We start from the raw sequence: 14,313 nt of genomic DNA, 5'->3' as shown, positions 1-14,313 counted from the left end.
TCAAAGGAATTTCATGAGCTATTCCTTGAGGTGTTGCATTTGAATCATCAGCTAGGCTAATCTTTGCTCTAGTCCTGCGCAATTGCCTTGGACATCATGTTAAGACAAGCTCCAGAATCACATAGCACGTTTTTAAACATTTCTCCTCTAATAGAACAAGAGATAAGAAACTGACTTGTAGTCTTGACCTTATGGAGAATTCGAACTTGCCTTTCTCTGTAGGTGTTGGCTGGTGTCTCAAACGCATAATAGGATTCACAAAAGAAAGCTGCAGCATCATATTCAATGATTGAATCAATGTATGGCATCTTTATCTCGCTGCACGTCTGGTCTTCTTGGATTGAAGAGTCAGCTGAATCTTCAACACATTCCTTTACCATCATACAAGGTATTGATTCCTACAAATCTGTTTCTTCATCTGAGAGAACTTCGAAGACTTAGACGAACGCAAGGAATGGCCAACGACGACCAGCCTGGAGATCCTATTAACCGAGATTTAAATATGGACCAAGACGGGTCCGAACATGGAGAAAATGAAGAGAATGATCACAGAGGAGGTGATCATGCTCGACAAGATGGAGAGGAGGATGAAGTTCCTCCAAGAAACTGACCAAAAGAGAAAGAAAAGGAGAAGCCGAAAGCTTTTGCAAAGATCAAGATCATTATTCCACCAGATGCAACAGAAACTAGTGAGGACCAAATCCAGGAGCTGATCGAAAACACAAAAAGGGTTTTAAACAATGTTAAAGTCCGAAAAAAGAGTAAAGGAAAGAAGACGGCTCCTCAAGGAGAAGAAGTAAAACCTCCAGCGACCGGGAGTGATAAGGGCACATCAAGTAGAGTGCCATTCAAGTCAGCCTGATTTTTCATGCTTACGTCGAACTAACGACTTAAAATAAAAGCGCTTAATGGGAGGCAACCCATTTAGGTACTTTTTCTTTTAGTTTCCTTTTCCTTTTTACAATTTATGCTTTCTTTTTCTTTTAAGTTTCAGGTATTTTATAAAACAAAAAAAAAATCAGAAAATTAGAAAAACCAAGAAGAAAAGGGTAGGTTTTTAGCTGCTCGGCCCGGCAAAGACCAGAAAGTTGGACAAAGGCCGCAGGAGAAAGACCCGCGGTCGCGACCAACCGACCCGCGGCCAAAGGTGCATCGACTGCGGCACCGTGAATGTGACCACGGCCGAGCCTTCAATCGCCGCGGTCGCGAGTCTTCTGACCGCGGCCGTTGGTCGTTGAGATGACGATGCGGATTTCTACCGCTTTTCGAAAGTTCCCAAAATTCCCGGTGATTTCCGGTAAGATTGTCCCGGTAAAGCACATTAAGATTTTCCGTAAGTTTTAAACCTTCGTTGCGTACAAGACAAGAAATGTAAGTTCCCGTAAACTTATGAATTCCCGAAAATTTTCCATTTTTGCTACAAAAACGCTTTTTAAAGACTTGGAGAATTAGGAGATAGAACACATTTTTCAATTCTTAAGCTTTTTAAGAGATTCTTGGCTCAAACCTCACTCTTTTTCAAAGCTGATTTCAATTCTGCCATCAAATCTCTCTTTCCAGCAAGGTATGAAGCTCAAACTCGCCATTTTTAATTGATTTTAGAACTTAGGGTTTTCTTAAAAATCCCAAATCTTGGTTTATTGATGATGGAAATAGCTTAAGAACAATAGATTATCCTTTTAGGTTATCTAAAAATCGATTTTAACACCTAGTTTAAGAGAAATTGAGATTTTTGGAATTTGGATTCTACATGCTTTATAAAAATCGAATTTGGAACAGCAAAATTGATGAATCTGATTAAGTCTTGTGTGATTAGTGATTAGTATTAGGTAACCTATAGGTTTGACATGGAAATTCCTCATTAAAACTGATTTTTAGAAAATTTCTATGTTGAGAACATCAAAAATCCGAATCTAGTCATGAACTACTCGATTTCTTAGATTTAATGTCAATTCTGCTTGCTCATGGTTTTAATTAATCTCTTTATACTAGTATTAGTATAACTGATCTTGTGTTAAAATCAGCATCCATATTCACAATTTTTCCAAGAATCATTTCGTTTTGTAGAAAACAATGGAACAAACCAGATCCCGAAGAAGCCGTCGCACTGGTGACAACTCTGAGGACATTCCCGATGATGCTACTATAGGAGAGTACATGCTGAACCAAGCCAGACCGAGAAGAAGAAACTATGTGATGAGATTGCTCCAGCACTCAAGAGAAACTCGAGCAGCTCCTGAGCCACCACAGATTCGATACATTGGCAAGGAGATAAACACAAGAGTGGACTATGCAAGACGTTTCAAGAAGCTGAACATCAAACCCACGCCTTGCATTGATTATCATACACTTGAGATGCTTGGAGTCAGAGAAGATGTAATCTGGTACATCGATGCACTTAAGCTGAGACCATATATGGAGCTGAACCTTCCGATTTATCCTGAGCTAGTCCGCGAGTTCTTAACAACTATTACACTCCACCACATGAAGAGGAGGAACCCCAGAGCATCAGATGGCATCTTGTCATTCTCTATCCGCGGACAGCCTTACTCGCTCACCATTTCTGAACGTTGTGAGGCTCTTAAGCTTCCATACACCGATGGCATTTACCTTGAAGATGAACCCAATTTTAACTTGTGGAGAGAGATGGGTCATGGAGTCTATGATAGCGGGAGATCCAAGTCAGCCCTTCTTACTCATCCTGCAGTGAGAGTTGTGCACAAACTCTTAGCACACGATTTTCTATAGAGCCAACATGGGATATGTTTTGAAGACCGAGCTCATTACACTTCAGATGCCATTTATGGACGACCCACGACTTGCCTGTTTTGCCTGGATCATAGCACAGAACATGGTAAAGGTGAAGCATGATTTACATGGTTGCGAGGACGCTACTCCAGCTTACGAGAGTGCTATTACAGCGATACTACAGGCTGTAGGATTCGATTTCTCATCTAATAATCCACTTCCCGATGTCTGGTATGACCTACTTTATCTCTCTCGCGATCACATTATCTCTCGTGCCGCTTTTGATCCAGACATGTTTGGTTACAAGTATTGCACTGGCACTGAGGAGCACCGAGTCAGCCTGCCTTCACCATCAGTCCCGAGATTGTGTAATGGAGGACGTCCGCGATGGACTCCGGAACCCGATGATTTTCTGCCATCTGTACCTCGTATACCATTCACCATTGGCCAATACATAGTGGCCAAGGCAAAGCGTGATGAAGCTGCGGCCCATGCTCACTTTCAGCCATCTGTTTCGACCGGCCACACCTCATCATCTACATCATCGCACACACATTCTGATCTGGAATGCAGAGTTGAGAGACAGGGACGTCGCTTTGAGTGTGTTGTCACCTTCCTACAGGAGCAGCACCAGTTCGCAGCAGACACATCGGAGGATGAGTGAGTGATTCGACATTAAGTATTTTTCAGGAATGTTTGACACAAAACTATGATGATTTAGACCTGCACACTTCTACACTATGCATGATAGCTCATTTGTGGTTAGCACTAGAATAGGCGGTAGCTAGAGTACTTGCACTACGAACTCCCACCAGAGGTATTCTATTCATGGAGATTCTTTCTGACAGGATATACTAGCTCATTTTATTTGACCTTAATATTGATATTTAATTTTCTCATCATTGATTTTAGGCAGGCATCGACATACACATCTAGGACCTCTTTTACCTTCACTTTTACCACTCTTCGTCGTCCTAGATGACCAGTTTATCTTTATCTGGTACCATACCCTAAACCCAAACCCTTGTTTTCAATCCTCATGCATTCTCTCTTTAGGTTTATATCAGCAGATATGTGGAAAAACGTCGGAGAGAAGAGGAGCGACGCAGTTTTCAGTCACTCACAAAGGAGACTGAATGGAATTGGGAAGGAAGAGTATCAGAAACCTCATAAAGCTTTACAAGACAGATATTAACTGGTAATTTCGTGCTATCTAAGACTCTATATCTAAAGGTGTTCCCTTTCTTCAAAAAAAAAAAAACCAATGAAAAGAGAGAGGGAAACAAAAAGCCTAATGAGTCTTAGATTGTCGAAATTTGTGGAGCAAGAAGCATCTACTAAGCGTTTATAGAGCTATGTTTTTGAAAGATTTACAAAAATCTAAGTCTGGGGGAGTTAGGAGAGAACCTGAGGAAGAAGACCAGGAATCTATGGCAAGAAGAAAGTGACTGAAAACTGTGGATACCAACAGCTTCACTCTCTCTTGCGGTTTTGCATAATATCTTGCATTCTCCAGATCTTCAGGTAACCCATAAACACTTTAAGCCTTACCCCTAGAATAACCTTTTTGACACCTAGCCTAGATTGCCTTGCCTAGACTTTCTTTGATGAGAACCACCGAGATTTTTAATGAATGTTAAGAGCTAGTTGACTGGAAGTTAGATCTTAGTGCATAGATTTCCGCATGACGGATCAACGGACTAGTTATGCCTGTATTGCTAGTGAGATTTTCTAGCCTATTCCCGATTGATGCATACTAATTGATATTGGTCTAGAAGTTTGGTCTCTGAGATTTTGTTTATTTTCTGTGTTTTCAAACCTCTCGCCGAGATTTAGCTTTTGTTTTGTTTGAGGACAAACAAAAGACTAAGTCTGGTGGAGTTGATAACACTGGATTTTGACCATTTTTATGGATCACTTTAATATCTTTTACAGGTGTTTTTACTCCATTTCCAAAGGTTTTCAAAGGATTTCTATGTTTTCGGATTTTAAAAGACTTTTCAGGTAATTTGGGATAAAGAGGCACAAATTGGAACAAAAAGACTCTTTTGGATAAATGCAGACCGTCAGAACTCTCATAGAGAGACGAAGACCTTATCACCGTCTGATCACCTTCAAAATTGGACAACTTATAGAAGAATCAACCAGCTTTCAAATGCACTTGGTTTGTGATAACACCGTATTTTGACCACTTTTATGGATCGTTTTGAAATACTTTTTCTATGTTTTTAATTGCTTTTAAGTACTTTTATCACGTTTTTCTAGTATTTGTAGTTCCAAGACTCTTTTCAGGTAACTTAGGGAAAAGCTTAACAAAATGGATAGAAAACCAGATTTCAGCTCAGAGTCAAACCGTCAGAAGTTCACCCCTGATTGAAGGCCTTCTCACCGTCCGATCCAGCCCAAATTTGGAGACCTTAAAGATGGAAGTATCAGCTTTCCAGTGCACTTTACAGCTTGGCAATCCAACGGTTCAATTAAAAGATACGCGAAGAGCAAGATGTCCCGTAAACCAGCCGGCAAGCACTTCCACCCGCGGCCAACAAGCAATTTCCCGCGGTCAGGAGCATCCCGACCGCGGCAAACCACTCATTCCCCGCGGTCAGAGCACTCCAGACCGCGGCCATCAACCTCCGAGCCCAAAAAGCCCATTTCTGAAGCCCACAATGATTCCCTCATTTGGAGAAACCCTAAGTGACGTCCAGAGAGGTCTTGAGCACTATAAATACATGTCTTAGGAACCCTAATCGATCATCTTCTATCTTTCTTATTGTTTTAGAATACTTGTTTTGCTTTAGCTTTTAGGGAGAGAGAGATTTGTTCTCTTGAACCCTTGTTCTTTTTCAATTTCGGTTTCTATTCTACTTCTTAATACTATGTCTTTGATTTCGTTCATTATGTCTGAGTAGTTTTATTGTTGGGATTAAGGGATTTTCGATGGGGATTTATATGTTCGATGAGTATTCCATGAGCTTTTGAGCCGAATCTTAGAACTTTTTCTTCTGAATTCGTTTTTACTGCATGGGAGTAGCGTCATGAACTACAATCTGATCCAGATGCTTGGTGACACGAAAGTGTTCATCAGGTATCAGATCTAGTTTGGGAGAGCAAAACAAACATAGGAGTGGAAACCTACCTATGGGCGATTTGTGAATTAGGACGAGTCTTAAACATAATGCATCTCTTCTCTTCCAGGGCCAGAGTGGAAACCTACTGGTCAGGGTTGAGAGAGATAGTTGTCTATGATCATGACAGTGGCGTATTCATACGTCTGTGACTCCAGTTCGAAAAGTTTAAGCTAAAATCTTATCAATTTTACTCTCTAGCAATGTTTTGAATCGTTCGTACCCCTGAGAAAACTTCCCTGAACCCCAACGCTTTCTTCCTTATTGATTTACACCGATTTTCTTTAAAGCTTTAGTTCAATATTGTCTTTCCTTTTTAATTCATTTTCATTTAAGCAATTAGAATATCCGTTTTTCTCATTTTTATTCATTTTCGTTAAGTTTAGTTATTAGGTCATTTAATTCCCGTATTTTCTTTTAAGATTTCGTTTTTACATTTTAAACACACTACCAAACCCCCACGAAACCGTTTGGTTCTAGACTTCCTTACTTTATACTTATTTCAAAGGCTTTTTGCAGGAAAAGATCCTCCTTCCCTGTAGATTCGATCCCTAAGTACTACAATTGATCAGGTGTGCACTTGCGGCTATTGATTTCAATTAGGGTAAAACTTGACACACCCTCGACACATCAAGTCACACACCATCAAGTTTTTGGCGCCGTTGCCGGGGAAGGCACACGTTTTCTTTTCTGCAAAACCCCAAGAAAGGTTAGTAAATCGACTCTAGAACCCCCTTTTCTGCAATTTTCCATTTTTCGGTTATTTTGTTTCCATTTTCAGAAGATATGGATCCTATAAATCGAAATATACACTATGAGGAAGGTTTCTATAACACTCCTCAAGCCACAAGACGCAGAGAAGAATACCAAGGCCGAAATCTTAGCTACATGGATCGATACAGCCAGCCAAACCACCCTTACCACCGGTGCAGAGAGACTGTTCGACGCTGGGAAGATCCTTATGGCCCTCCTCCAACCTACTTCGAGCCACACGCCTATAATCCTCCACTTCCGAACCCTAGTCAGCAAGAGGACAACTTGAGGATCAGCAGACGTTTGGGACGCCTCGAAGGGATGATAAACCAGTTCCTTGATCAGCAGATTCTCACCGAAAACACCCTGCTCAAGAAAATTGATTCAATCTCTGAAGAGTTCAACAAAAAATTCGATGATATGGCCAATCATGTTCGAGTTTTGGAAGAGCAAACCCACAAGGACTCATAAACACTAGCTGGGATGATCCACCAAGTCGTAACAGAGCAGACAAGACAAGGGTATGACATCATACAAAACTCAAGTGATATTGTTGAATCAAAACAGGAGATTAAAGAAGTCAGAGAATCCGCCTCCTGGTATAGAGAGAAGACATCGAGCACAGGCTGAACAAACTCGAGCTCAAAGCACGGGAGATTGATGCAAGAATGGAGCAGATGCCCAACATTGAGCAAATTGAGAGGTTTTCTAAGAAATCTCCCAAAGATCCTGATGAAGATGCACAACAATGCCCTGGTATGAGTTCATATGATGCTAGTCTACCCAATAAAGAAGCTGGAGAGGTCCGTATCAAGTACAAGAAGGAAGAGACGGACTATGAGCAGATTTCATCCGGAGCCGCGGGTCCAAGCTTTCCGACCGCGGCCAAAGCCCTGTTTCCCGCGGTCGCGACTCCTCTGACCGCGGGAATTGGTCGTTCAGATGTTCCTCCGGGTTTTGAGAAGAAAATAATACATCTCCTGACCCAACTTCAGCCTCCAGCACCTAAAAAAGCAACTCAGGAAGAAGAAAACCAAGTTTCTCGTGTCTGTCTATCTTGTCTAGAATTGGAATGTTTTCTAGAGGTCTGCGCCTGGTATTCATGCAATTCAGAGAAAAACAAAAGAAGGGAAAGATAATTCAGCAAAACTTTAAGAAAGAACTAGAGATCAGGTGTCTAGAACAGAAGTTGAAACAAGAAAAATAGCAAAAGGCAGCGAAAGAAATCCCGGCAATGGCGCCAAAAACTTGATGTCGTGTCAACTGCGTGAGGGAACAAGTTTTACCCTTAACAAAAACAAATGAAAGCCGCAAGTGCACAGCTAATCAGTTGTAGTATTTAGGGATCGAATCCACAGAGATTTGTGTGCCTGGTATTCTTCTACGGTTTTTAACTTTATGTCTAGACTAGATTGGTTTTAAAGGTTGGTTGTTTATCACGAATTAAACTAAAACTTAAAGAAAGCAAATAAATCTATCCTAGAAAGCAAGTAGAAAAATTGAATGGAAAGCAAGTAAAGCAAGTAAAATATCGAACTAAGGCAATTGAAATGCAGATCTAAATAAACAAGTAAAAATCGATTGGTTTGTAAACTATGGCTAAAAACGCTGAGCTTTCGGGAACTCTAAGGGATCATAATCGGTTTTTAACACTAAGGTAGATAGATTGGGATTGACGGATATCGATATATAGGTTTCTAGAGCTAGAGTACGGCTGTATGACTACGTCACTGTCGTAATCATAACCAACTGTTTCTCGCAACCCTGACCAGTAGGTTTCCACTCTGGCCCTGGAAGGGAGAGAACGCAAGAGCTGCACAAGACTCGTCAATACTCACGATCTTGCCGCAGGTAGGTTTCCACTCCTACGGAAAAATCGACTGTTTCATTCTAGGGCTGATACTTAATGAAAACTTTCGCAACACTAACTATCTAGATCAGATACTAGGTGATCAATCAAGCATACATGCAATAAGAACAAGAATAAACAGAGAACAAAGTTGAAATCCCAGATCTATAAACCTAGATGTCTTAATCGATTATGAGAGCCCCTTTCGGGAACCCTAAGCCCAACTCGGGATCTACTCAGACATGGCTGAGATCGACATCATCATTGGTTTTAATAAAAGTAATCAAAAACCGTAAAGAAAAGAGATGAAGAAAGCTTTTCTATTGAAGAACCCGGACTTGAACAATCTTCTACAAAAATCGCATAAAAACGGGTAAAGGAAAAAGGGTTTCTGTAAAGTATGAAGGGTTCTCTAAAACGACCTAAATGACAAGTATTTGTAGTCTTCAATACTCCATAGTCTCTAGGGTTCCGGAATTGAGGCTGAGAATGACTTTGGGCTTCAGAAATATGGGCTTTAGTTCGGAGTTTGACGGCCGCGGTCGGGAGTGACGTGACCGCGGGGAATAGGTGGTTGGCCGCGGTCGGGAGGCTTATGACCGCGGGAAATGGGCTGTTGGCCGCGCTCGCGTGACTTGCTGGCCGTCTTCGAGTGGCTCCAGGGCTAATGGAATATCTTTAGATCCAACCGTTGGAATGTCTCCAAACCAAGTGCATTTGAAAGCTGGTTGATTCTTCTATAAGTTGTCCAATTTTGAGGGTGATCAGACGGTGAGAAGGTCTTCGTCTCTCCATGAGAGTTCTGACGGTCTGCATTTATCCAAAAGAGTCTTTTTGTTCCAATTTGTGCCTTTTTATCCCAAATTACCTGAAAAGTCTTTTAAAATCCGAAAACATAGAAATCATTTGAAAACCTTTGGAAATGGAGTAAAAACACCTGTAAAAGATATTAAAGTGATCCATAAAAATGGTTAAAATCCGGTGTTATCAGCATCGGACATTAAAACTCCCCGGACAGGTGATCTTTCGGACGTATCGGATTGCTTCGGAATGTATGCAAGACATGTTTGTCTTTCGGTGGCCGTTTCTTTCAGCTCGCTGCTCCAAATTTATCGATTCCAACTGTTATGAAATCTGGACTCACTTATCTTGATCTTTGCTAAAGATCCCGGATGGAAAGACCTTCCGGTAACACGTTTTCGGAGATGTATCTGCACCCAAGAATTTTGGCCGAGAAACTTGAACAGCCAGTACATGTTTTGGCCGAGATATCCACCCGCGGTACATGAAAATCGCCGAGAAAAGCTTCCCGCGGTACTTTAAAATCTCTGAGAACCTCCAAATGGATGTTTTCACCATTTTTAAAGCTCCATTTACCATTTCTTCTCTTGGCTTCATCTTTTCAGGTCCAAACTGGTTCCAAATCACCTGTAAACACTCCAAAACAGGCAAGACTCACTTGACCTAATGCAAAGCCCTAAAACTCTAAAACAAGTGTAAAACATGATGAATCTATCTAAAATGTATGAATGAGACTCTAAACTTGGACTAAAAATGCAATCCTAAACATGAAAATTATGAATATAACAACTCCCCCAGACTTGTCCGTTGCTTGTCCCGAAGCAAAATGATCAAATGAGAGAAAGAGGTTGAATGCATTGGGAGTTCATATTCCTTAATGAGAGAGTGTATCACTAAAAGAGTTCAAGGCTCATTGTCTAGTTGCTAATTTTAAGATGCAGTGCAAACAAGATTACTCACAAAACTTTTGCCATACTCATCAAAAAATGAATCAAGCTCAAGCTTAAGTTTTCACAAACAGCCATAGTTCCAACCTTTTGAAATTCATTAAAGTTCATGTGAATCATGCTTATGCAAATCATGTGAACTCACTTGTCTTGGGACAGGGTGATATGATCTTGGATAGCATCAACGAAGAGTTGACACCAGAAGGAGAGCCGCAAGGAGCTAAGGAGCTGAGGAGCAAAGACAAGGATCAAGGAATGGAACAAGAAGACCCTTTGCTTATTACAAAAGGTCTCATGACCCGAGCAAAGACTAAGAAGCTCAAGGAAGCTGTTGGAGAGATACTTAAGCAAGGAACGCTTACGGAACGTAAGGGAAAAGAGATGGGTACAACTACACTAGTTGTGATCCAAGTCCACGAAAGCTAATGGGCTTGTGATCCAACTATGTACTCTTTTTCCCTATCTCAAGTTTTGTCCCAATGGGTTTTCTTGAGCTAGGTTTTTAATGAGGCATAGTTTGGATCACCTCACACCTAAGCCCATCAGCCGAGTCCAAGGAAAGAAGAAGAGGAGCGTGTGAAGAAGAGTGTGAATTCAAACTTGGCCAGCTTTCAAAGGACTAGTTCCTAGACACTTTAATGCTTTGTAGACTCGCCTGTTCTTCTCTTTATATTCTCTTGTAAACTCTCTTTTGAGACTATCTTATCTTTTAATCAAAAATCTATCTAAGTAAGATCAAACCCTCTTGTTGGTGTGTAATATCCTTCAAGGCCTTTCGATTCATCTTTGGTGTGTAATATCCTCAGTTGATTCGGAATCCATTCATCAAGGGTCTTTCGCAACCCTTGGAGTCTTATCTAAACCCACAAACCTTGATACAACTCGTTTGTGTGCAAGGCTATCCCCTTTGTTCCAGTTTAGTGAGTGTCGATTTCAGGGAGAATCATATTAAGTGGTATCAGAGCAAGCACTCAAACCGCTGGATCGTCGGAAACATCAGGTTGTATCTTTTCCTTGTTGTTTTTTGATTATTTTTGTGTTTTACAAGTTTGATCATCATCACCATTTAATCGAATCTGTTACTTGTGTATCACTGCATCGAATTTACTTAGATTCATTAAGCGAGATCAATTATCTGAGATCTAGTTGCTATTTTACAACAAATTGGGATTGATCTAAGTGACCTTTTAACTTCTAGTTCGGATCTGTATTTTGCAAATCTGACTTTTCGAATTCAAACTATCGACCATGATTTCTTGTGGAACACGAATAGTCGCTTTTGTTTTGTGAAACGATCAAAGACTTGTTGCTGGTGATTCCCTGTTATCTGTGTTTCAAGAACAATGAGTAAGCAACAAGAAGAGTCCAGTGCTAATGGTGTTAACAAGCTATACATGGAAGCAATGTTGGCCAAAGTTAAGAAGATTGTGACTGTGAGCCTCGAGGAGTATCGACAGGAGATTCAAGAGCAGACCAAACCAAAGGCTAACAAAGATAAGAGAAGGGATCTAGGGAAAGATCCTGAGGAAGCTTTGGAGCCGACTAGACCTCTCAGAGATGATGCGGCCACAGATTATTACGGTCTTCTTAGTAGTTCCTCAAGAGACAGCCAGAGAAGGCATAGGCGACACAAGGAAGATCGAGTTCAAGAAGGTTTTGGAGGAGTTAAACTCAGGATCCCTCCTTTTCACGGCAAAAACGACCGTGATGCCTACTTAGAGTGGGAAAAGAAGATAGAATTGTTGTTTAATTGCCAACAATTCACCAGGATTAATCGAATGAAGATAGCCACTACCGAGTTCTACGATTATGCTTTTTGTTGGTGGGATCAGGTTGTTACAACTAGAAGAAGAAATCAGCAATTTCCGAGTGATACTTGGGAGGAGATGAAATCTCTCATGAGGAAAAGGTTTGTGCCGTGTCACTACCATAGAGAGTTGCATCAAAGACATAGGCGGCTCACACAAGGCCACCGATCCGTTGAAGAATACTATCAAGCCATGGAGACCTTGATGCTACGAGCTGATATCCGAGAAGATGCTGAAGCCACTATGTCTCGTTTCTTAGGAGGATTGAACAGAGAGATTCAAGACAAGCTTGAGATGCAACAATATGAGGAATTAGAGGATATGTTGCACAAAGCCATCCTCATAGAAAACCAGCTTAAGAGGAGAAACACCAAAACCGCTTATGGAGCTGGGACAATGCCTACTAAACCGAGATATTCTAGAGAGGAGAAACCGAGCTCGGTATCAAAAGAAGAGAAGCCAACTGGTGTCTCTAAAGAAGAACCTAAGTCATTCACTTCGGTATCAGATAACCGAAACAAAGCTATGGGGTCGACAAGAACCAGAGACGTCAAGTGTTTCAAGTGTCTTGGGAGAGGACATTACGCAAATGAGTGTTCAAATAAGAAGATCATGATACTCAGGGATGATGGTGAATGCGAATCAACAGCTGAATCTGAAGCCGAGTCTCATTCTGATCATGAAGAGCTTCCGGCTCAAGGTTCCTTACTTGTATCAAGAAGGTCTCTAAGCGTGCAAGCCAAAGCTATGGAAGAGGAGCAGAGAGATAATTTATTTCATAGCCGATGCCTTGTGCAAGGGAAATTTTGTAGCCTCATCATAGATGGAGGTAGCTGCACCAACGTAGCAAGTCAAGAGATGGTCTAAAAGCTCAACCTAGCCACCGAGAAGCACCCCCGACCCTATAAGCTCAACTGGTTGAATAATGATGGGGAATTAAAGGTCAACAGCCAAGTCATGGTCCCTATTACCTTTGGAGGATATGAAGACGAGATACAGTGTGATGTGTTGCCCATGGACGCAGGACAAATACTTCTAGGCAGGCCATGGCAATCGGATCGAAAAGTTATTCATGATGGGTTTACTAACAAGTATTCCTTTGTTTTTAAAGGCAGGAAGACTACCCTCATACCTTTGACGCCACAAGAAGTCTACCAGGATCAAATGCAGCTAAAGCAAAAGACAAAGCCGTCTACTAAAGCATCTAACTTCTACTTGAGGGCTGGTGATGTCAAAAGATCTCTTAGTTCTAACCAACCGGTTCTTTTATTTGTGTTTAAGGAGGCTCTCACCAATATGACTAACCTCACACCGGTTTTGCCGAGTAAAATTCAAACTCTTTTGCAGGAATACAATGATGTCTTCCCTGAAGATAATCCTAAAGAGTTACCTCCTTTTAGAGGCATTGAACATCAGATTGATTTCATGCCTGGTGCTTCATTGCCTAGTCGCCCTGCTTATAGAACCAATCCGGTTGAGACAAAAGAGTTACAAAGACAAGTCGATGAACTAATGGAGAAAGAACACATAAGAGAAAGTATGAGTCTTTGTGCAGTACCGGTTCTGCTTGTGCCCAAGAAGGATGGGAGCTAGCGAATGTGTGTAGATTGCAGAGCCATCAACAATATCACTGTAAAGTATTGCCACCCTATCCCTAGACTCGATGATATGTTAGATGAGTTGCATGGTTCTAACATATTCTCTAAGATTGATCTTAAAAGTGGATATCATCAGATTAGAATGAAAGAAGGAGATGAGTGGAAAACTGCATTTAAGACTAAACATGGTTTATATGAATGGCTTGTTATGCCATTTGGATTAACTAATGCACCTAGTACATTCATGAGGTTGATGAATCATGTCCTTAGAGCATTTAGAGGGGTCTTTGTAGTTGTCTATTTCGACGATATCCTTGTCTATAGCAAGAAAATAGATGAGCATGTAATGCACTTGAGAGCTGTTCTTATGAGCTAAGAAAGGAAAAACTATATGCCAATCTAAAGAAATGCACATTTGGAACAGATAACCTTGTCTTTTTAGGTTTTGTTGTGAGTGTAGATGGCGTTAAGGTGGATGAAGAGAAAATCAAGGCCATCAAAGACTGGCCAACCCCTAAGACTGTCGGTGAAGTTAGGAGTTTCCATGGCCTGGCCGGGTTCTATAGGAGATTCGTCAGAGATTTCAGCACTATAGCCGCCCCTCTTACAGAAGTTATCAAAAAAGATGTGGGATTTCAATGGGGGAGAAGCTCAAGAAGCCGCGTTCAAAGCTTAGAAGCATAA

At 41.2% G+C, this 14,313-nt stretch overlaps 1 protein-coding gene across 1 annotated transcript; it reads left to right on the top strand.

Annotated features, from left to right (window-relative positions):
* Positions 1–11,566: 11,566 nt before the first annotated feature.
* On the top strand, positions 11,567–13,624 carry LOC112084607. Its single transcript, XM_024153842.1, has 2 exons — positions 11,567–12,892; positions 12,974–13,624. The coding sequence occupies exons 1-2, from the start codon at positions 11,567–11,569 to the stop codon at positions 13,622–13,624; spliced, it is 1,977 nt and encodes a 658-aa protein (XP_024009610.1).
* Positions 13,625–14,313: the final 689 nt, after the last annotated feature.

This window comes from Eutrema salsugineum, unplaced genomic scaffold (assembly GCF_000478725.1).
Source record: "Eutrema salsugineum unplaced genomic scaffold, Eutsalg1_0 scaffold_4, whole genome shotgun sequence".
Classification (NCBI taxonomy): Eukaryota; Viridiplantae; Streptophyta; class Magnoliopsida; order Brassicales; family Brassicaceae; genus Eutrema; species Eutrema salsugineum.
The sequence above is the reverse complement of the archived record's forward strand: the minus strand, read 5'-3'. Positions and strand labels throughout refer to the sequence as shown.

Excerpts from the sequence above, each read along its gene's own strand:
- LOC112084607 (XM_024153842.1), top strand. The coding sequence starts at position 11,567 with ATGAGTAAGCAACAAGAAGAGTCCAGTGCTAATGGTGTTAACAAGCTA. Across the intron at positions 12,893-12,973 it reads ACGTAGCAAGTCAAGAGATG|GTCAACAGCCAAGTCATGGT; the intron begins GTCTAAAAGCTC and ends GGGGAATTAAAG.